The 24,246-nt window shown below is 48.9% G+C and overlaps 1 protein-coding gene across 1 annotated transcript in view; it reads left to right on the plus strand.

Annotated features, from left to right (window-relative positions):
- Positions 1 to 22,739, plus strand: part of LOC125231617 (calcium-transporting ATPase type 2C member 1) — a 96,736-nt gene extending 73,997 nt beyond the window's left edge. The window contains 6 exon segments of the mRNA XM_048137082.1: positions 5,815 to 5,941; positions 7,142 to 7,311; positions 16,988 to 17,151; positions 18,230 to 18,467; positions 20,363 to 20,502; positions 21,302 to 22,739. Coding sequence (XP_047993039.1) covers positions 5,815 to 5,941; positions 7,142 to 7,311; positions 16,988 to 17,151; positions 18,230 to 18,467; positions 20,363 to 20,499 — 836 coding nt within the window. The 3' untranslated portion in view covers positions 20,500 to 20,502; positions 21,302 to 22,739.
- The last annotated feature ends 1,507 nt before the right edge of the window (positions 22,740 to 24,246 follow it).

Consider the following 24,246-nt stretch of genomic DNA (forward strand, 5'->3'; position numbering starts at 1 on the left):
CGGCGGGCGGGTGGCCTAGTGGTAATGACGTTAGCTGCGTAAGCTGAAGACCCGGGTTCGATTCCCGGCTCGGCCACCAGTGGGCCTTGTCGTTTTTTCTTTCGTGTATGATATCTATTTCAATTTATGTTTGTATGTATGTGAACACTTTATTGTACATAAGACAAGTTAGGACATAAAAATACAGTATATGTAGTTATGGTGTACAAAGGCGAACTTATACCTATAAGGGATCTCTTCCAACCTTTGAGCGAATTGAGAATTTATATAAACTTGAAAATAACAAATCAAAAATTATTCAATAAAATAATTTTATTTCTTCCCTAGATGTATAGTTTCATACTTATGATTTTTATTTTAAAGTAATCCGTTTATATTATAGCAACCATGGGTGATTTTTGTGGACTTAAGTAGAAACGTTGACTTGTGGTTGACAGAAGTGTGATTAACATTTCTAAATGTTAATTTATTGTATCTAGTCTAACTACGAAGCAATACATTGACGTATAAATTGCGTCCATATACAGAGAGGTCATTCATAAAAACATCACTTTAGGTAAGTTATATATCTTTTATACAATTTGACAACCATTGACTACACATCCCAATTCACCCCTCTTCCGACCCTTATCACCCCCTTCGTAAACCTATTCACCCCCTTTGCGACCCGTTTCCCCCCATTATTGATCCTATTCACCCCTCAGGCCGCGGATATTTGTTCATCCCGTAAAAGTTCCCCAACACAGTTGCATCGCTTTCTTCAGGAAAACCATTATAAAAATGAAAATATGTCTTATGATTTTCTGTTAAACATAAACTTTAGAAATACATTCAAAAGGATAATGAACAAATTCTTAGCAAAATTTCACACAAAAATGAAGTTAAAATGAGTAAAAAATCCAATAAATTTGAATGCCTACTTTGACAGACATTTTCATATTATTAAATTAAAACGGGACTTAATCGCGTAAAACTTACGTTTTATATTTAACCCGACGATTTTACGCGATTAAGTCCCGTTTTAATTTAATAATATGAGTGAAGATCGTGTTAGTTTAAATCAAGACATTTTCATGTCTGTAAATATATTATTTACATAAATCATAAAATATATTATTTAAATATAATAGCATTATATACCCCGGGAACCCTATTCACCCCAAATTACGGTATTTATTAAATTGTCAATATGTAAAATGTCGGAAACTACGGAACGGAGCCCTACACTGACCGTGGTCCGATGCGCTCTTGGCCGGTTTTTCTTCCTAATGATATGTAGAGATAATATAAAAATTCACCTCCCAATTTATAATAAGTTTTTTTGCAAAAAAATCATTTTTGGCACAGGCTTTACCTTAGCCGACTGTACCTTTCTTTCAAAAATCATCTATTGCTCTCCGAGATGTTTCTAAATACCCCTTACTCAATGGGGATACGACGTTTCATAACAGAGTTCCTCTGACCACCTTTCTGCTCCATCATCAGATCACCTCCATGATACCAGAATATTGCATTGTCACGTGATTTACATAAGTGTGCAAAATTTCAGCTCAATCGCAAATTGGAAAGCGGGTCAAATTTAGCTTCTACGTTTTGGCCCAAACTAAGATATACTAACAAGGCAAGTTGAATAAAAGCTTGTAAAAAGGCTTCTGATATCAGATTTGTAATAAGTTTACTTGTCATAGTTTAACAACAGATGAGACAGACATATGCACTGACAATACTGCACGTGTTTCGTGAGTCTGATGTCAAATCACCTCATACAATTTACCGCTCTAAGGCAACTAAGGTAGGGTTTGTTATGGCACTTTAATTACATATTAATGATTTCTAGCCCGTAAGATATATATTTGCTTTAACAATGGATAGATATTTATGCGAGTGAGAGTGTAATTTAGATTTTTATTTATAAGGAATCAAATATTTTTAAGCTACCCGATCAGATATTTCTGCGGATAAGGACACTCCCCACATCTGCCGTCTAGCAATCGTAGCGTCGGGCCAACTGTATGGCTAAGCCGCGCCTACGCGGCGTCTTTTTCCATACAGTTGGCCCGACGCTACGCTCGCGAGACGCTAGAAAGAGAGACGATGTTTTTGCCGGTCACGGAGCATCACAAATTTACGCCGGGAATATGTCATATACTTATGGTCCCCTATAGAAAATTAGATATTTTTGCACGGCCGTTCATAGTCATATATGCTGGTGACTGTTCCATGAATATTTGGTCTAGTCTAGTTGAGTGGAGAAGTGCCATTCAAAACGAGCGTTAACTTTCTAAATATATATTTAGGTACTTTATAATTCTCTTTATTCATTTTAAATCTCAGGCTAGGCTATTTTATAATATGACTAGCTTTTACCCGCGGCTTCGCCCGCGTAATAAAAGTATTCATTAAGATTTTCATTTGGATCCGTAGGTTTCTCTGTAGGTATATTTATCTGCGATTATTTCGATTGCACATAATACTTTTGCTTGCAATGATTGTAGAAATATTACACATCGACCACAGCGTAGGTAATTCTATATACGCTGGGGAAATCTTTATAAACATCCCACATAGCCCGTATTTCGACACTATGATCGGTGGGTAAAAAGTACTTTTTTCTATTATCCCTTACAATTTTTTACATTTTGCTTATACTTATCGCAAACGTAATCTTCAAGCAAGCAAACAACGATCGTCTTAGAGCACATTTATTGTAAGAGACCGCCGACCGATTATCCGTATCCCTCTAACGATACCCATATTATCCGTATCCGTATCCGTATCCGTATCCGTATCCCTATCTCTATCCCTATCGCTATCGCTATCGCTATCGCTATCGCTATCGCTATCGCTATCGCTATCGATATCGCTATCGCTATCCCTATCGCTATCCCTATCGCTATCCCTATCGCTATCGCTATCCCTATCCCTTATCAAGATAACACTTTAAGTTCTCGCGCTTTGTACACATATTTAAAGTCACATACAGGTCGAACGCGATTAATTAACATTATTTTTACCTTTTTTCCCAACGTTTCAGCCAGGTTGCACTGGCCGTGGTCGCGGAAGACTCACGTCCCAGCAAAATGTCACCGGAGATGTAAACAACACAAAACTACCCGATATTAATTTATATAAATGTTCGGGGTAGACAAATAAATATAATCTACCCGCTTTTAGTTAATGTTTATTTCCCACCGCACGACACACAAAAAAAAAGAAAAAAGGTAAAAATAATGTTAATTAATCGCGTTCGACCTTATCAAGATGTTTAATGATTTCTTATCAAGTGCTAAAATATAAAGTTTCATGGTTTTATCTTTTAAAATTAAGAAATCCCATACAAACTTTCAACCTCTTTTTCAACCCCTTCATCCCTTTTTTTCGAAATAAAAAGTAGCCTATGTTCTGTCTCAGGGTCTAAAGATTGTCTGTTCCAAATTTCATCAAAATCGGTTGCGTGGTTTAAGCGGGAAAGCGTAACAGACAGACAGACAGAGTTACTTTCGCATTTATAATATTAGTATGGAGTATGGATTATAAAAGTAAAATACAAAACCACTTACAAAACAATACAAAATATATAAACACATTATAAAAAACCTAACCTAGGGTGCCGCCAGCAGCGGGGCAGGGCACAAGCTGCCGGTGGTTAGGGCTGCAGAGAGAGGAACCGTCGGACTATACGCGCCGTGTCCAAGATCACCGCCTTCTGCATCTGACCCTTGATCCAACCACCTAGCGAGAGTCTCTCTAGATGTTGGTCGAGACTCTTCGCTATGAGACCGTTCGCTGAAACGACTACCGGGACAATGATCGTCGAATCAACATCCCACATGGCGGTTATCTCGTAAGCCAAGTCTAGGTACTTACTGGACTTGTCCTTCTCGGCTTTCACGAGATTCTCATCATGGGGGATGGTGATGTCGACGAGCACGGCCCGGCGTTGCGATCGATCTATTATGACAATGTCAGGCTTATTGGCTACAATAGTCCTGTCAGTGATAATAGATCGATCCCAATAGAGCGTGGCACGACCATTTTCGAGAACTGGCGCAGGTATGTACTTGTAGTACGGTACTTCGCGGTCCACAAGGCCGTATTGAAGAGCAAGCTGCTGGTGAATGATCCTGGCTACGAGATTATGCCTGTGCAAGTACTCACCGTTAGCTAGATGAGAACAACCGGAGATGATATGCCTGAGTGACTCTCCGGGACGGCGGCATGCCCGACAAATGTCGACCGTACCGTCCTTCAGGATATATTTCCGGTAGTTGTTCGTCATCATAACTTCGTCGGCAATTGCACAGGCAAAACCCTCGGTTTCTCCGAAGAGGTCCCCGAATCGTAACCAGTTCACCGATGCGAGCAGGTCTACATCGGGTCCCGTGAGGGCCTTGTAGAACCGCCCGTGTAGCTGCTTGCTCTCCCATACCGCCTTGCGGTCCGCTGGTACTTTATAATTATTATTGTTTTCAACTTACGGTTAAGTGTTCGTGGTATGCACAGAGTAAATCTTTAATGAAATTGAGACATTTTTTTATATATACAATTAAATTTGAACTACAAGCACTAAACCTATACCCGCTCGCATTCCCCTTTTTTCTTTTCTAAGTAAGAATCAATTAATAAGTATCTGAATATATGTATGAATAAATTAAATTGTAATTGTTTACATACAGCCTGTGAAGTTTGGTTGACAAAATTTGACGTAGATGCTGTCATATATATTTTTAAAATGACGTACTGTTAATACCAGCGTAATGAAAATGTATTCCGATGAGTAAAAGAAAACATGAAACTTTTTTCAATTTAACCGAACTAGAATGAAATCATTTATACTCATTCGGTTGTGTTCGTTATTTTCTTTAATAATGTGATATATTTTTATTTATTTTTTATGCACAAGCCATGCACCTTTAAACTTTAAATGAGATTGGATCTCCACCTGACATTATTGATTTACCCTATTTATTTTGAGCACAGTTTTACACTGGTATGGTTTTTCGTGTACGTACACTATTTTCTGTCAAAATATTTGTCAAATTTAAACGTCAACGCGGAGCGACCGGCGACACGTCTGCCTCCGATGAGCCGCTCAGGGCGTCTAATCGAAAGGAGAATTCTGACAGCAATGGCGAATGTATGGAAATTTTACGATAGTTTAAATTTAAGGTAAAATTTCTTTGTTGCCTTTGAGAGGAAAAATATAAAAAACCTCAAAACCTGTAGTCCATTTATCTGGCTTTTAGAATCACTTAATGTTATAACTAAAGTATTGAATTTTTTTAACAAAGTTTACTAAACGGCGACATACGTTTTTCTCATTTTAGGTCAACTTTGTGTGGGTTTAGTTATTACACCGTTAATAATTGGAGATTGTGAATAGTCAAAAGTTGTAGACACACTCTTTAAGATAATAACTACATTTATTTTATTTCATTTAATTTAGAAATGTGAGCAGCATTTGTTAAACGCCGAATGCACTTTTCGAGGATTTCGTACGACCCCCTCTTAAGGTAGGGTAATATTTAACCTGTGTATCGACCTCCAACTTCACTTTTCGTTGTATGTATTGTTTGCATCAGTTCACTGTTTTCTGTGTGGCTTGCATATTTTCACTGTAATTTTAAATATGTAACACAATTTTTTTTTAGTAACATATTGTGTATTGTGTATTACTTTTCACTCAACGGATAACTGTTATTGGCCTAAGACTATGTAAAAATACCTATGTAAGTTGAATATTTACGGCTGTTGTTGTCCTAAATACCAATAAATAAATAAATAATAAATTTACGAATTATTGTATGTTTTCAGGGGATGGTGTTAACGACGGAGTGGCCTTAAAACGGGCAGACATCGGTATCGCCATGGGAAATGGCACAGATGTTTGTAAGGAGGCTGCCGATATGATATTAGTCGACAATGACTTTGCTACCATTATGTAAGATATCGCATTCCGCTTTATGTATTGTTTCCTATTTTATTCGATCTTACAAATATAAGCAAGCAAACGCTTCAAAATTAATTTGATTACTCGGGGCCAGAAGCAGAAGTATCAACAGTATAATAGTAACTGAATCGTATAAGAACTTTAAGTATAAACACTTTACGATAGATGACTTGTCTGGCATTTCTGTGAGGTCTGAAAGTACATACATACAATCACGCCTATATCCCATAAAGGGGTAGGCAGAACACATGAAACTAATAAAAAGCTTCAGTGCCACTCTTGGCAAATAAGGGGTTGAAAGAAAAACGAAACTGTGACATTGCAGTGACAGGTTGCCAGCCTCTCGCCTACGCCACAATTTAACCCATATCCCACAGTCGCCTTCTACGACACCCACGGGAAGAAACGGGGTGGTGAAATTCTTAACCCGTCACCACACAGGCAACTGAAGGTCTGAAAGTAACAATTTTAAAATGTGTGTTCAGACTATATTATTTAGAGTTCTATTCTAGTTCAGACTAGATTAGAGGTTTCAATCGGTCCTATTTTTTTTGAAAATCTATGTTCAAAAAAGGTGCGCAATGCGCATGTCTAAGATATTGTTGACGACTGGTCTGGCCTATCGCTTATTGATCCTGCCTGCTAAGCCGCGGTCCCGGGTTCAAATCCCGGTAAGGGTATTTATTTGTGTGATGGATGAGCACAGATATTTGTTCCTGATTCATGGATGTTTTCTATGTATATAAGTATGTATTTATCTATGTAAGTAAGTATATCGTCGCCTAGCACCCATAGTACAAGCTTTGCTTAGTTTAGGGCTAGGTTGATCTGTGTAAGGTGTCCCCCAATATTTATTTTACTTATTTATTTATTGTTATCAAGCCCGAAATGCCATAATAATTAGTTGAACAGAAAATATTTGACGGGCTTTGTAATTTGCGAGATATATATTAAAAAACCTGTCGTCAGTTTTAATAAGATTATATTGTCTTCGGTTACCGCGATAGTTACTCATGAAATAAAACTATAGAAACGGATTAAATCGCGAAAAATAATTTAAAATTCATCCCGACGTTTCGAATACTTTACAGCGTTCGTGGTCAACGGGTATCAGTGACACGATTCATTATACGCGATTTAATTCGTTTCCATAGTTTTCTTTCATTTTAATAAGGTTATTTTTATTTCCAGCGCTGCGATAGAAGAAGGAAAATGCATCTTCTACAACATCCGCAATTTCGTCCGTTTCCAACTATCCACATCCATCGCGGCGCTCTCTCTAATAGCCCTCGCTACGCTCATGGGCATACCTAACCCGCTCAACGCTATGCAGATACTGTGGATCAACATTATTATGGACGGTAAGTCCCTTTAAATCGGTTGCAAACAGCGTATATCCCAGGCGACGCAACCGCAGTTGGACCTCTTTTGGATGTAGTTTAAGATTATACCCGCTAGGCTACCAGCGCTTCTTTCCTCCCACCCTCTCAAATAACTATTACCAAAGAGGATCGAGTATTATAGAGTCAGAGAGTTACTGTCGAAGTAAAATGTGTAATCACAGTGCATAGACTGCCATCTCTTGACACAGGCTTAAAACTTTTGAACCTCAGTTTTGACAATTTGACCCATATTGTTGTCTTGATATGTATTAAAATGTCAAATAGTAATATTAGCGCCATCTAGCTGAGCGTACCCCAACGATGTAATGCCATCTAGGCCACCGTACCCTTTTCTGTATGGTCTTTTTCTTTAGTCATTCCTTCAATGCTGAAGATCATGACATCATGTCATTCTGTTGAAGACTAGGTCCCTCGTCCCTCCATAGGCGTCTGTTCCTCGCCAGGCGCATGGCCTCGTGCAGTTTTAATCGCATGGGTGCAGTAATTTGAGCACACCATCTAGTAAAGTCTGTTCAGCCTTACTTCTCCAATATAGTAAACAAACGAAACGTCAAATATGGTCAAAGACAATTACTAGGGATTGGAAGTGTCGATAAAATGATGTATTAACGATAATTTTGCTGCTGACGTCATCAGAGGATTTTCAATTTTCCGTCACACAATATCTATGTTAAAACCAAAGTTTAATTATTTTTCGTCACATTTGCAATAATCCTGTGAAAAAGGCTTGTCTCACTTTCGCTTTCTTCAGATACATTATTAAAATCGGATCGTGGCTCTCGGAGTCATCGGTGAACATAAGTACATAAAACATAAATACGAAACTGAATACAAAACCCTCCTTCTACGTAAAGAAGTCGGTTAAAAATCTCATAAATTATTGTAGTTAATATCAACGCATTTTTTCCAAGCTATACAAACTCTAACGTTAATATCGGTCGTTCATAACGATAAGTTGTCATCCCAACATTGCGACCCATAGACAATCTAGACTTCGTAATGTCAGGAGTTTTTTATGTCATCCGTTCGTAATTACAATTATTGATGAATGTTTGTTTGTCGACAGGGCCGCCCGCGCAGTCGCTGGGCGTGGAGCCGGTGGACCACGAGGTGACGCGGCGGCGCCCGCGCGACACCTCGTGGTCCACCGGCTCCACGCCCACATCTATGATTGTGACACATTTATACTGTCGGCAGGGCCGCCCGCGCAGTCGCTGGGCGTGGAGCCGGTGGACCACGAGGTGACGCGGCGGCGCCCGCGCGACACCTCGTGGTCCACCGGCTCCACGCCCACATCTATGATTGTGACACATTTATACTGTCGGCAGGGCCGCCCGCGCAGTCGCTGGGCGTGGAGCCGGTGGACCACGAGGTGACGCGGCGGCGCCCGCGCGACACCTCGTGGTCCACCGGCTCCACGCCCACATCTATGATTGTGACACATTTATACTGTCGGCAGGGCCGCCCGCGCAGTCGCTGGGCGTGGAGCCGGTGGACCACGAGGTGACGCGGCGGCGCCCGCGCGACACCTCGTGGTCCACCGGCTCCACGCCCACATCTATGATTGTGACACATTTATACTGTCGGCAGGGCCGCCCGCGCAGTCGCTGGGCGTGGAGCCGGTGGACCACGAGGTGACGCGGCGGCGCCCGCGCGACACCTCGTGGTCCACCGGCTCCACGCCCACATCTATGATTGTGACACATTTATACTGTCGGCAGGGCCGCCCGCGCAGTCGCTGGGCGTGGAGCCGGTGGACCACGAGGTGACGCGGCGGCGCCCGCGCGACACCTCGTGGTCCACCGGCTCCACGCCCACATCTATGATTGTGACACATTTATACTGTCGGCAGGGCCGCCCGCGCAGTCGCTGGGCGTGGAGCCGGTGGACCACGAGGTGACGCGGCGGCGCCCGCGCGACACCTCGTGGTCCACCGGCTCCACGCCCACATCTATGATTGTGACACATTTATACTGTCGGCAGGGCCGCCCGCGCAGTCGCTGGGCGTGGAGCCGGTGGACCACGAGGTGACGCGGCGGCGCCCGCGCGACACCTCGTGGTCCACCGGCTCCACGCCCACATCTATGATTGTGACACATTTATACTGTCGGCAGGGCCGCCCGCGCAGTCGCTGGGCGTGGAGCCGGTGGACCACGAGGTGACGCGGCGGCGCCCGCGCGACACCTCGTGGTCCACCGGCTCCACGCCCACATCTATGATTGTGACACATTTATACTGTCGGCAGGGCCGCCCGCGCAGTCGCTGGGCGTGGAGCCGGTGGACCACGAGGTGACGCGGCGGCGCCCGCGCGACACCTCGTGGTCCACCGGCTCCACGCCCACATCTATGATTGTGACACATTTATACTGTCGGCAGGGCCGCCCGCGCAGTCGCTGGGCGTGGAGCCGGTGGACCACGAGGTGACGCGGCGGCGCCCGCGCGACACCTCGTGGTCCACCGGCTCCACGCCCACATCTATGATTGTGACACATTTATACTGTCGGCAGGGCCGCCCGCGCAGTCGCTGGGCGTGGAGCCGGTGGACCACGAGGTGACGCGGCGGCGCCCGCGCGACACCTCGTGGTCCACCGGCTCCACGCCCACATCTATGATTGTGACACATTTATACTGTCGGCAGGGCCGCCCGCGCAGTCGCTGGGCGTGGAGCCGGTGGACCACGAGGTGACGCGGCGGCGCCCGCGCGACACCTCGTGGTCCACCGGCTCCACGCCCACATCTATGATTGTGACACATTTATACTGTCGGCAGGGCCGCCCGCGCAGTCGCTGGGCGTGGAGCCGGTGGACCACGAGGTGACGCGGCGGCGCCCGCGCGACACCTCGTGGTCCACCGGCTCCACGCCCACATCTATGATTGTGACACATTTATACTGTCGGCAGGGCCGCCCGCGCAGTCGCTGGGCGTGGAGCCGGTGGACCACGAGGTGACGCGGCGGCGCCCGCGCGACACCTCGTGGTCCACCGGCTCCACGCCCACATCTATGATTGTGACACATTTATACTGTCGGCAGGGCCGCCCGCGCAGTCGCTGGGCGTGGAGCCGGTGGACCACGAGGTGACGCGGCGGCGCCCGCGCGACACCTCGTGGTCCACCGGCTCCACGCCCACATCTATGATTGTGACACATTTATACTGTCGGCAGGGCCGCCCGCGCAGTCGCTGGGCGTGGAGCCGGTGGACCACGAGGTGACGCGGCGGCGCCCGCGCGACACCTCGTGGTCCACCGGCTCCACGCCCACATCTATGATTGTGACACATTTATACTGTCGGCAGGGCCGCCCGCGCAGTCGCTGGGCGTGGAGCCGGTGGACCACGAGGTGACGCGGCGGCGCCCGCGCGACACCTCGTGGTCCACCGGCTCCACGCCCACATCTATGATTGTGACACATTTATACTGTCGGCAGGGCCGCCCGCGCAGTCGCTGGGCGTGGAGCCGGTGGACCACGAGGTGACGCGGCGGCGCCCGCGCGACACCTCGTGGTCCACCGGCTCCACGCCCACATCTATGATTGTGACACATTTATACTGTCGGCAGGGCCGCCCGCGCAGTCGCTGGGCGTGGAGCCGGTGGACCACGAGGTGACGCGGCGGCGCCCGCGCGACACCTCGTGGTCCACCGGCTCCACGCCCACATCTATGATTGTGACACATTTATACTGTCGGCAGGGCCGCCCGCGCAGTCGCTGGGCGTGGAGCCGGTGGACCACGAGGTGACGCGGCGGCGCCCGCGCGACACCTCGTGGTCCACCGGCTCCACGCCCACATCTATGATTGTGACACATTTATACTGTCGGCAGGGCCGCCCGCGCAGTCGCTGGGCGTGGAGCCGGTGGACCACGAGGTGACGCGGCGGCGCCCGCGCGACACCTCGTGGTCCACCGGCTCCACGCCCACATCTATGATTGTGACACATTTATACTGTCGGCAGGGCCGCCCGCGCAGTCGCTGGGCGTGGAGCCGGTGGACCACGAGGTGACGCGGCGGCGCCCGCGCGACACCTCGTGGTCCACCGGCTCCACGCCCACATCTATGATTGTGACACATTTATACTGTCGGCAGGGCCGCCCGCGCGACACCTCGCCACCGGCTCCACGCCCACATCTATGATTGTGACGTGTCGGCAGGGCCGCCCGCGCAGTCGCTGGTGGACCACGAGGTGACGCGGCGGCGCCCGCGCGACACCTCGTGGTCCACCGGCTCCACGCCCACATCTATGATTGTGACACATTTATACTGTCGGCAGGGCCGCCCGCGCAGTCGCTGGGCGTGGAGCCGGTGGACCACGAGGTGACGCGGCGGCGCCCGCGCGACACCTCGTGGTCCACCGGCTCCACGCCCACATCTATGATTGTGACACATTTATACTGTCGGCAGGGCCGCCCGCGCAGTCGCTGGGCGTGGAGCCGGTGGACCACGAGGTGACGCGGCGGCGCCCGCGCGACACCTCGTGGTCCACCGGCTCCACGCCCACATCTATGATTGTGACACATTTATACTGTCGGCAGGGCCGCCCGCGCAGTCGCTGGGCGTGGAGCCGGTGGACCACGAGGTGACGCGGCGGCGCCCGCGCGACACCTCGTGGTCCACCGGCTCCACGCCCACATCTATGATTGTGACACATTTATACTGTCGGCAGGGCCGCCCGCGCAGTCGCTGGGCGTGGAGCCGGTGGACCACGAGGTGACGCGGCGGCGCCCGCGCGACACCTCGTGGTCCACCGGCTCCACGCCCACATCTATGATTGTGACACATTTATACTGTCGGCAGGGCCGCCCGCGCAGTCGCTGGGCGTGGAGCCGGTGGACCACGAGGTGACGCGGCGGCGCCCGCGCGACACCTCGTGGTCCACCGGCTCCACGCCCACATCTATGATTGTGACACATTTATACTGTCGGCAGGGCCGCCCGCGCAGTCGCTGGGCGTGGAGCCGGTGGACCACGAGGTGACGCGGCGGCGCCCGCGCGACACCTCGTGGTCCACCGGCTCCACGCCCACATCTATGATTGTGACACATTTATACTGTCGGCAGGGCCGCCCGCGCAGTCGCTGGGCGTGGAGCCGGTGGACCACGAGGTGACGCGGCGGCGCCCGCGCGACACCTCGTGGTCCACCGGCTCCACGCCCACATCTATGATTGTGACACATTTATACTGTCGGCAGGGCCGCCCGCGCAGTCGCTGGGCGTGGAGCCGGTGGACCACGAGGTGACGCGGCGGCGCCCGCGCGACACCTCGTGGTCCACCGGCTCCACGCCCACATCTATGATTGTGACACATTTATACTGTCGGCAGGGCCGCCCGCGCAGTCGCTGGGCGTGGAGCCGGTGGACCACGAGGTGACGCGGCGGCGCCCGCGCGACACCTCGTGGTCCACCGGCTCCACGCCCACATCTATGATTGTGACACATTTATACTGTCGGCAGGGCCGCCCGCGCAGTCGCTGGGCGTGGAGCCGGTGGACCACGAGGTGACGCGGCGGCGCCCGCGCGACACCTCGTGGTCCACCGGCTCCACGCCCACATCTATGATTGTGACACATTTATACTGTCGGCAGGGCCGCCCGCGCAGTCGCTGGGCGTGGAGCCGGTGGACCACGAGGTGACGCGGCGGCGCCCGCGCGACACCTCGTGGTCCACCGGCTCCACGCCCACATCTATGATTGTGACACATTTATACTGTCGGCAGGGCCGCCCGCGCAGTCGCTGGGCGTGGAGCCGGTGGACCACGAGGTGACGCGGCGGCGCCCGCGCGACACCTCGTGGTCCACCGGCTCCACGCCCACATCTATGATTGTGACACATTTATACTGTCGGCAGGGCCGCCCGCGCAGTCGCTGGGCGTGGAGCCGGTGGACCACGAGGTGACGCGGCGGCGCCCGCGCGACACCTCGTGGTCCACCGGCTCCACGCCCACATCTATGATTGTGACACATTTATACTGTCGGCAGGGCCGCCCGCGCAGTCGCTGGGCGTGGAGCCGGTGGACCACGAGGTGACGCGGCGGCGCCCGCGCGACACCTCGTGGTCCACCGGCTCCACGCCCACATCTATGATTGTGACACATTTATACTGTCGGCAGGGCCGCCCGCGCAGTCGCTGGGCGTGGAGCCGGTGGACCACGAGGTGACGCGGCGGCGCCCGCGCGACACCTCGTGGTCCACCGGCTCCACGCCCACATCTATGATTGTGACACATTTATACTGTCGGCAGGGCCGCCCGCGCAGTCGCTGGGCGTGGAGCCGGTGGACCACGAGGTGACGCGGCGGCGCCCGCGCGACACCTCGTGGTCCACCGGCTCCACGCCCACATCTATGATTGTGACACATTTATACTGTCGGCAGGGCCGCCCGCGCAGTCGCTGGGCGTGGAGCCGGTGGACCACGAGGTGACGCGGCGGCGCCCGCGCGACACCTCGTGGTCCACCGGCTCCACGCCCACATCTATGATTGTGACACATTTATACTGTCGGCAGGGCCGCCCGCGCAGTCGCTGGGCGTGGAGCCGGTGGACCACGAGGTGACGCGGCGGCGCCCGCGCGACACCTCGTGGTCCACCGGCTCCACGCCCACATCTATGATTGTGACACATTTATACTGTCGGCAGGGCCGCCCGCGCAGTCGCTGGGCGTGGAGCCGGTGGACCACGAGGTGACGCGGCGGCGCCCGCGCGACACCTCGTGGTCCACCGGCTCCACGCCCACATCTATGATTGTGACACATTTATACTGTCGGCAGGGCCGCCCGCGCAGTCGCTGGGCGTGGAGCCGGTGGACCACGAGGTGACGCGGCGGCGCCCGCGCGACACCTCGTGGTCCACCGGCTCCACGCCCACATCTATGATTGTGACACATTTATACTGTCGGCAGGGCCGCCCGCGCAGTCGCTGGGCGTGGAGCCGGTGGACCACGAGGTGACGCGGCGGCGCCCGCGCGACACCTCGTGGTCCACCGGCTCCACGCCCACATCTATGATTGTGACACATTTATACTGTCGGCAGGGCCGCCCGCGCAGTCGCTGGGCGTGGAGCCGGTGGACCACGAGGTGACGCGGCGGCGCCCGCGCGACACCTCGTGGTCCACCGGCTCCACGCCCACATCTATGATTGTGACACATTTATACTGTCGGCAGGGCCGCCCGCGCAGTCGCTGGGCGTGGAGCCGGTGGACCACGAGGTGACGCGGCGGCGCCCGCGCGACACCTCGTGGTCCACCGGCTCCACGCCCACATCTATGATTGTGACACATTTATACTGTCGGCAGGGCCGCCCGCGCAGTCGCTGGGCGTGGAGCCGGTGGACCACGAGGTGACGCGGCGGCGCCCGCGCGACACCTCGTGGTCCACCGGCTCCACGCCCACATCTATGATTGTGACACATTTATACTGTCGGCAGGGCCGCCCGCGCAGTCGCTGGGCGTGGAGCCGGTGGACCACGAGGTGACGCGGCGGCGCCCGCGCGACACCTCGTGGTCCACCGGCTCCACGCCCACATCTATGATTGTGACACATTTATACTGTCGGCAGGGCCGCCCGCGCAGTCGCTGGGCGTGGAGCCGGTGGACCACGAGGTGACGCGGCGGCGCCCGCGCGACACCTCGTGGTCCACCGGCTCCACGCCCACATCTATGATTGTGACACATTTATACTGTCGGCAGGGCCGCCCGCGCAGTCGCTGGGCGTGGAGCCGGTGGACCACGAGGTGACGCGGCGGCGCCCGCGCGACACCTCGTGGTCCACCGGCTCCACGCCCACATCTATGATTGTGACACATTTATACTGTCGGCAGGGCCGCCCGCGCAGTCGCTGGGCGTGGAGCCGGTGGACCACGAGGTGACGCGGCGGCGCCCGCGCGACACCTCGTGGTCCACCGGCTCCACGCCCACATCTATGATTGTGACACATTTATACTGTCGGCAGGGCCGCCCGCGCAGTCGCTGGGCGTGGAGCCGGTGGACCACGAGGTGACGCGGCGGCGCCCGCGCGACACCTCGTGGTCCACCGGCTCCACGCCCACATCTATGATTGTGACACATTTATACTGTCGGCAGGGCCGCCCGCGCAGTCGCTGGGCGTGGAGCCGGTGGACCACGAGGTGACGCGGCGGCGCCCGCGCGACACCTCGTGGTCCACCGGCTCCACGCCCACATCTATGATTGTGACACATTTATACTGTCGGCAGGGCCGCCCGCGCAGTCGCTGGGCGTGGAGCCGGTGGACCACGAGGTGACGCGGCGGCGCCCGCGCGACACCTCGTGGTCCACCGGCTCCACGCCCACATCTATGATTGTGACACATTTATACTGTCGGCAGGGCCGCCCGCGCAGTCGCTGGGCGTGGAGCCGGTGGACCACGAGGTGACGCGGCGGCGCCCGCGCGACACCTCGTGGTCCACCGGCTCCACGCCCACATCTATGATTGTGACACATTTATACTGTCGGCAGGGCCGCCCGCGCAGTCGCTGGGCGTGGAGCCGGTGGACCACGAGGTGACGCGGCGGCGCCCGCGCGACACCTCGTGGTCCACCGGCTCCACGCCCACATCTATGATTGTGACACATTTATACTGTCGGCAGGGCCGCCCGCGCAGTCGCTGGGCGTGGAGCCGGTGGACCACGAGGTGACGCGGCGGCGCCCGCGCGACACCTCGTGGTCCACCGGCTCCACGCCCACATCTATGATTGTGACACATTTATACTGTCGGCAGGGCCGCCCGCGCAGTCGCTGGGCGTGGAGCCGGTGGACCACGAGGTGACGCGGCGGCGCCCGCGCGACACCTCGTGGTCCACCGGCTCCACGCCCACATCTATGATTGTGACACATTTATACTGTCGGCAGGGCCGCCCGCGCAGTCGCTGGGCGTGGAGCCGGTGGACCACGAGGTGACGCGGCGGCGCCCGCGCGACACCTCGTGGTCCACCGGCTCCACGCCCACATCTATGATTGTGACACATTTATACTGTCGGCAGGGCCGCCCGCGCAGTCGCTGGGCGTGGAGCCGGTGGACCACGAGGTGACGCGGCGGCGCCCGCGCGACACCTCGTGGTCCACCGGCTCCACGCCCACATCTATGATTGTGACACATTTATACTGTCGGCAGGGCCGCCCGCGCAGTCGCTGGGCGTGGAGCCGGTGGACCACGAGGTGACGCGGCGGCGCCCGCGCGACACCTCGTGGTCCACCGGCTCCACGCCCACATCTATGATTGTGACACATTTATACTGTCGGCAGGGCCGCCCGCGCAGTCGCTGGGCGTGGAGCCGGTGGACCACGAGGTGACGCGGCGGCGCCCGCGCGACACCTCGTGGTCCACCGGCTCCACGCCCACATCTATGATTGTGACACATTTATACTGTCGGCAGGGCCGCCCGCGCAGTCGCTGGGCGTGGAGCCGGTGGACCACGAGGTGACGCGGCGGCGCCCGCGCGACACCTCGTGGTCCACCGGCTCCACGCCCACATCTATGATTGTGACACATTTATACTGTCGGCAGGGCCGCCCGCGCAGTCGCTGGGCGTGGAGCCGGTGGACCACGAGGTGACGCGGCGGCGCCCGCGCGACACCTCGTGGTCCACCGGCTCCACGCCCACATCTATGATTGTGACACATTTATACTGTCGGCAGGGCCGCCCGCGCAGTCGCTGGGCGTGGAGCCGGTGGACCACGAGGTGACGCGGCGGCGCCCGCGCGACACCTCGCGCCGCATCATCTCGCGCGCGCTGCTCGCCAACGTGCTGCTCTCCGCCGCCATCATCATCGCCGGCACGCTCTGGGTCTTCAACAGAGAGGTAACTAATACACCGTGTTTTTTTTGTTTTCCGTTAAATTCGACATGTAGTTAGGTTCGTTAATTCGTTATCAGGAACCATCCTGTATATCACTTTTAGTTAAATTCGCAAAAAAAAAATATTTCATCGTGTTCATACATAATAAATGAATTAATTAAGTGTGAGAGACCCTTAAGAATATTATTCAAGTTAGTTTCCACTCGGCTTGGTGTCAAAGTACCTTTTGGATACTTTTGACCCTGGTCTTCCGTGGTAACCCTTCCGTTACATGCAAACGGAACAATTATATGGATATTTTTCAAACTCTACGTGCGAACTGCAAATGTGTTATTGTTATACTTGCCGAAACGTCGGGATGAATCACAGAACTTTATTTAGATAGAAGAAACAAGTTCATCTATTTGTATAGGGACCGAGCGTGTCAAATTTTGTACTGAAGTTGTTTCTTGCCTGTAATTTTAAATATGTCTCAGGCTCTTGATTGTTCATAATTTTTGTGTTGTTGCAATTGAATATCACGTAACGAGGCATTTTTTATGTTTTGATTGACTTCAACTTACAAAAATTGACGCCCGAAAGCTGCAAGCTGCGATTAAAGACGGACAACTCAGTGGATTGCACTGAGTTCATTTGACACGCTAAGTAGATACGTTTGCTTGATCTATGGGATGAATTGTAAATTCATTATACGCGATTTCATCCGTTTCCATTTTTATTTTTTAATACTACGTCGGTGGCAAACAAGCTTACGGCCCGCCTGATGTAAAGCGGTCACCGTAACCTATGGACGCCTGCAACTCAAAGAGTGTCACATGCGCGTTGCCACCCCATTAAAAACTTGTACACTCCCTTTTGCTGTGTTAAGTACACAGCAAAAAGGAGTGTACAAGTTCCAAGGAGGATTCGGGTTGCCGACGACTCAAAGGACAATAGACGGAACGAATGAGTTCCGTAAGTCCTCCCGTCGCCAGCACACCGCACCCTCGTTGAGCTCTGTCAGCCTTACTCACCGGCAGGAACACAACACTATGAGTAGGGTTCCATAGTTTTATTTCATTTTTATTCAAATTGTCCACAGATGTCCGACAACAAGATCACCCCCCGCGACACAACCATGACTTTCACCTGTTTCGTCCTGTTCGACATGTTCAACGCCCTCTCGTGCCGCTCGCAGACAAAGTCCGTGTTCCAAGTGGGCCTGTTCTCCAACAAGATGTTCCTGGCGGCCGTCACGCTGAGCTTGGTGGGACAGATGCTGGTGGTGTACTTCCCGCCGCTGCAGAGGGTCTTCCTCACTGAATCTCTAACCGGACATGGTGAGTGGAATTAGTTTGTTAGTTTTTCATGAAACATGGCTAAGAACACTCCCGACTGACTCAGCTTTCAAACAAAAAAAATCTAAATTGGTTCATCCGTTCGGGAACTACGATGCCACAGACAGACACACACATAGACAGACAGACAAACAGATAGACAGACAGGTCAAACTTATAACACCCCGTCATTTTTGCGTTGGGGGTTAAAAAGATAAAATAATAAATAATATACAAAAAAACCGGCCAAGAGCGTGTCGGGCCACGCTCAGTGTAGGGTTCCGTAGTTTTCCGTATTTTTCTCAAAAACTACTGTACCTATCAAGTTCAAAACAATTTTCCTAGAAAGTATTTATACAGTTCTACTTTTGTGATTTTTTTCATATTTTTTTAAACATATGGTTCAAAAGTTAGAGGGGGAGGGACCCACTTTTTTTTCCTTTAGGAGCGATTATTTCCGAAAACATTAATATTATCAAAAAACGATCTTAGTAAACCCTTATTCATTTTTTAATACCTATCCAACAATATATCACACGTTGGGGTTGGAATGAAAAAAAATATCAGCCCCCACTTTACATGTAGGGGGGTACCCTAATAAAACATTTTTTTCCATTTTTTGTTTTTGCACTTTGTTGGCGTGATTGATATACATATTGGTACCAAATTTCAGCTTTCTAGTGCTAACGGTTACTGAGATTATCCGCGGACGGACGGACGGACAGACAGACATGGCGAAACTATAAGGGATCCTAGTTGACTACGGAACCCTAAAAACTGTGCAGTGCAGTCTTGCACAGACAAAGTGCCAAAATTGTATACACACCTTAATGTACAGCCAATAAAATTTTAATTCTGTATACATATTTTTCCGGTTGGGGGGTTATAGCCGTAGGCTGAGATCCAAGTAGAGCTGAAGTCAGTGGTTATATGCTTAATGTAAGATGGCGCTGCGCGCGTCCGAATCGCCTACAGGATTAAGTGTAGGTACTGGAGAAGGTATAAGCTCAGACTTCGTATTGCTGAATGTATAAGCGCGCTATGCTACGGAGTTTTGCTACCCATCCTGCTGAAATGTAAGAACGCGCTGCGCGCGCTTGAATGTCTATCTGTGCCCGATCCTACAGGGGTGAGTGTACAGAGTGGCCCAAAATTACATTGACAAAGAACAGGAAAATGTTGAAATAAACCAAAATATCGAAGTTACCGAAAATATTTTTTGGGCCTAGGTATATATACTGTATATTTCTACATTCACCAAGGATATTTCAACAGCATTCGTGTCCATTTCGCAAGGTTTGCAATGTAGACCAATTGTGTAGACATTTTTTTCCAGATTCATAAGCTGGATATACGTTTCAGCCTACTTACGTAAAACCTAACTTAAAACTATAAATTATAGTATAATCAATCTTGAAACACTAGCCCGTTTATTGATTACAAAAATTAGGATATTTTACAAGCTATACGTGCAATAAGTTAGACCAAAGAGGATCGAGTATTATAGAGAGTTACTGTCAAAGTAAAATGTGTAATCACAGTGCACACTTGCACAGACTGCCATCTCTCGACACAAGCTTAAAACTTTTGAACCTCAGTTTTGACAATTTGGCACATATTCCTAGCTTGATATGTGTTAAAATGTCAAATATTAATATTAGCGCCATCTAGCCGAGCGTCTCCCAAAGGTGTATCGCCATCTAGGTCACCGTACCTTTTTCTGTATGGTTTTGAGGTACGTTTTTTTCTTAGACTTTATCTGTCTATACGGAGTTACATATGTCTTTGGTTAGACGAAATTCATACTAGAAGTGCTGCGGCATATCGTTAATTTTTTGTTCTAATATTCTAATAGTAGCGTTTATTTGCGTTTAAACATTAAAATCTCTTTGTTTCAGACATCATCTTCCTAGTCTGTCTAACGTCGAGCGTGTTCATCGTAAGCGAGATAAAGAAGTTGGTAGAGCGCTCGCTCAAGAAGCGTTCTTTTGGCAAGTTCCCGACCAAGTCGCACGATGCGCTGGACTTCGTATGACAGGTACGACTTACCCCAGTCTACTCTCATATATATTACATACTTCGTACATATGTCAGGTACGGTTTGCCTCAGTTAGCGTTTGATGTATCGCTTAATGAAAATGTTGAAAGAATATAAAAATAAAAATATGGTGTCCCCAATATTTCAACACACAGATCAACTTAGCCCCAAACTAAGCAAAGCTTGTAATATGGATGCTAAGCGACGATATACATACTTAAATAGATAAATACATACTTATATACATAGGAAAACATCCATGACTCAGGAACATCACACAAATAAATGCCCTTACCAGGATTCGAACCTAGGACCGCGGCTTAGCAGACACGGTCACTACCGACTGAGCCAGACCGGTCGTCGAATGTGTGTGTTTGTGAAATTGGTGACGAGATACGACCACCACCCCCTTTTCTCCAGTGGGTGTAGTGGTAGTTGACTGGGGCGGGGTTCAATTGTGGCGAGGGCCATCAACCTGTCAATGTACAAATAATATCACGATTTCGTATTATTTCAACCTGTTCATTGTTAAGAGTGGCATATGAAACTTGAGCAGTTTCATGTGCAATGCTTACCCTTTTTGGGAATACAGGCGTGAGAGTATGTATGTAAAGAAAGAAGTTAGTCGAGCGTTTGCTCAAAGAAAGTTGTTTTGCCGTTGAGTTTTGGACCTTTGGGGTATCACAGGTAATATTTGCTCCAGTATACTCAGTTAATCTTTGTTTTAATGGGTAGTTACAACTCAAATCACTTCACAGTTTGCAATTGACTGCTAAAATTCTCTTCTATTCTATTCTAGGAGGAGCGGAAGGAGCAGTAAGCCACAGCGCACTCAAAGAATCGTGTGGCGAAACGGACAGTATAAAAAACTTTCTACCATCATCTTCAGTGAACCTAAACTTTTCACCAGACCCCTCAAATTGTGATAATTTTGTGCAGTTTGGAGAATCTTCATCCGGAGCGCAACGCGCTGATTCAAGCGACACCGCACATTTTGAGTCTCATGGTCATTTTGTTCACATCAGGGACTCTTCCAGTGCGGAAACTTTGTTTAGAGATTCAAACGTGTTTAAATCTCATAGTGATAATTTTGAGCAACTCAGAGATTCTTCATCAAGTGTTAACATCGAAAACAACACGGTTTTCACCGAATTTCACCATATAAATAATTTTGGTCACCTCCGAGACTCTTCACCCACTGACCCGGTGCAACTTCGCGTGTCCGACGTGTTTCTTTCCCGAAGTGACAATGAGTACGCCAAAGATCTGTATAGAGCGGTTAATACCGACGAGGGTGAATGTTTTAGTAGCTGGCTCGGTGAATCTTTGGATGGTGAAAGTAAAGTGCTGACTGGTTAGAATTTAGTAAACTTTTAGGTGTTCCTAGTAGACTATACTCGCCGCAATACTAACTAGCGAAGTCATATTGCTATCTCTTTCATGCAAATGGAGACTCAGTGCGTTAGAGAGGGATAGTACTATAACATCCGTCGCCACATGGATTGCGGCAAGCATAACTAAATTTCGGTATTATTAAAGTCTAAAATAACGAGTTTTGGGACACATTTTCAGAGTCAAAATTGGACAGTGCAATCAATTGGACTCCTAGGCAACTGTAGAACCTTTTCACAGTAAACGTCAATGTGAATTATATAGCAAATAATTCAAATAAAGCACGGTGTTAATGAGACAGGGTTCTAGGATTCAAATTGGTTGAACGTACATTAGATACAGTAGATGTTTAGTGTTTCTATTGTGTACATTATTGGTGACATTTAAACAGTCATTGCAAATGAAAAACCATGCAGAATTAGCTTGGTCTGACTCTGTCTTACTTTCCAATTTACTGTCAGTTTCATGACGCTTTACTTCCATTTTGTGTGGAACGTCATAATACTGACTAAATACTTTTTAATGGAAAACTCAATAATATTATGTGTGAAATCTGTAATATCTAATCTACATAAATTGTCTTCTAAATGAATTAATATTTTTGAGGAATATCTTAATTTGGAAATTCTCGGATGTAGAATTACTCAACATTTCTGTAACTTATTATTTGAATCAATCTACATTGATATACTATGTCATATGATTGTAGTTGTCGTAGTTATTTGAGAATTAAATTAATAACTGTGACAGCAAGCGATTATAGTAACGCCATCTGACGAGCTAACATGTCAGTTTGTCACCTCGTGCTAAAAAATATTATAATAAATGTTGAAATGGAAAATGGTTGTACAGTCGCCATCACATCAGAGGCGTGTTCAGATATTTTTGAGTACCTCGGGCGCTCTTATATATCTGATGGCGACTGTACAACAAAGGTATCTAAGCGAATGAGATATTCAGAATTATATACATTGGTTCTCTTAATAATAAAATAGTGTTAAGTTTATTTTGAAGACCTCGCCGCTTAGATATTTCTGTGCATGGTTGCATTGATTGCATGTTGAATTAATTTTAAACGATAGGATCAGAAATGGGACTTTTTTCATGTACGTAAGGTCCATTTTGAAATGTACGAACACAAAAGAGGTGACATCTAGCGGAAGAAAATAGTAACTTCATATTTTCCTATTGATTTTAATTTATTTTTTTAAGGTTTTTGTAAATGCCTCAGTATTTTGTCGAATTTTTAAACTTATTTATTTATAAGTGTAATCTAATAAAATATGTTGTGATTATGATTTTTTTAAGTAAATGAATTTTAGTTTTAGTTTTGTACTGAGAATATATAGTCTTATTTTTGTGTCATGTTTTAGTGTGGTCTAATGTGTAAGGAATATTAGAACCAAATATCAAAATAGTAGCATTTCTACCTTCATTAAAATAAACTTATGTAAATATAATAACTTATTGAACGGCCTAGCTTGTTCATTTTGTTTTCAAAATAATAAAATAAATAACTTTTGTAGTTTTTGATTCGTAACTTATAGTCATGGCCAATAGTTAAATAAATTATGGTCTATATATACATATTACGTAGTTCTCACATTTTTTCTTTTTTTCAACATAAATATCTGTAATATTATATAATAAATTATATCACTTTTCACCAAGAGGTTTCTCTGATAATTTTGTGAACATTTCAAGTAGGAACAGTTAGGATATAATCATAGATTAAATATAAGAACATCATACCATCCCATAAATTAAAATTCGATCGCCTAGGAACGCGCATACACTACACCACACATAGATGGCGCGACAAAAATGCCTTGTTGCCATCAATTATTATTTATGGCGTTAAGTGTCACTTTCGAGACATAAATCTATGTCAAAAGTGACAACGCCATCTACAAGCGTAATCGAAAGCTACAAGACATTTTGTGGCGCCATCTATATGTGGTGTAGTGTATGCGCGTTCTTAGGCGGTCGCATTTTAATGTATGGGATGGTATGATCTTCTTATAATTTAATCCATGATATAATATAATAGCCGTATAGGGTCTCTTAATATAAGTATTCAAATTAATACTTATTCTATTCAATCTTTAGGTAGAGACGGAATTTAAAACATTTAAAAAAAAAGCTGAAATGAAAGGGAAAAGGCTGTAATCTTTTCTCTCTTTCTGATAAATAAAGTGTAACAGAGAGGGTTCGCAACTATGACAAAAATACATAGTCAGTGATCTTCAGCATTTTTTAAAGATCTTTTGTATAATTCCGATATTATGTTGAAATGTAAAAGAGATGGACTAAAGATCATACCATCCCATACATTAAAATGCGACCGCCTAG

The sequence above is a fragment of the Leguminivora glycinivorella genome, chromosome 12 (genome assembly GCF_023078275.1).
Source record: "Leguminivora glycinivorella isolate SPB_JAAS2020 chromosome 12, LegGlyc_1.1, whole genome shotgun sequence".
Taxonomy (NCBI): Eukaryota; Metazoa; Arthropoda; class Insecta; order Lepidoptera; family Tortricidae; genus Leguminivora; species Leguminivora glycinivorella.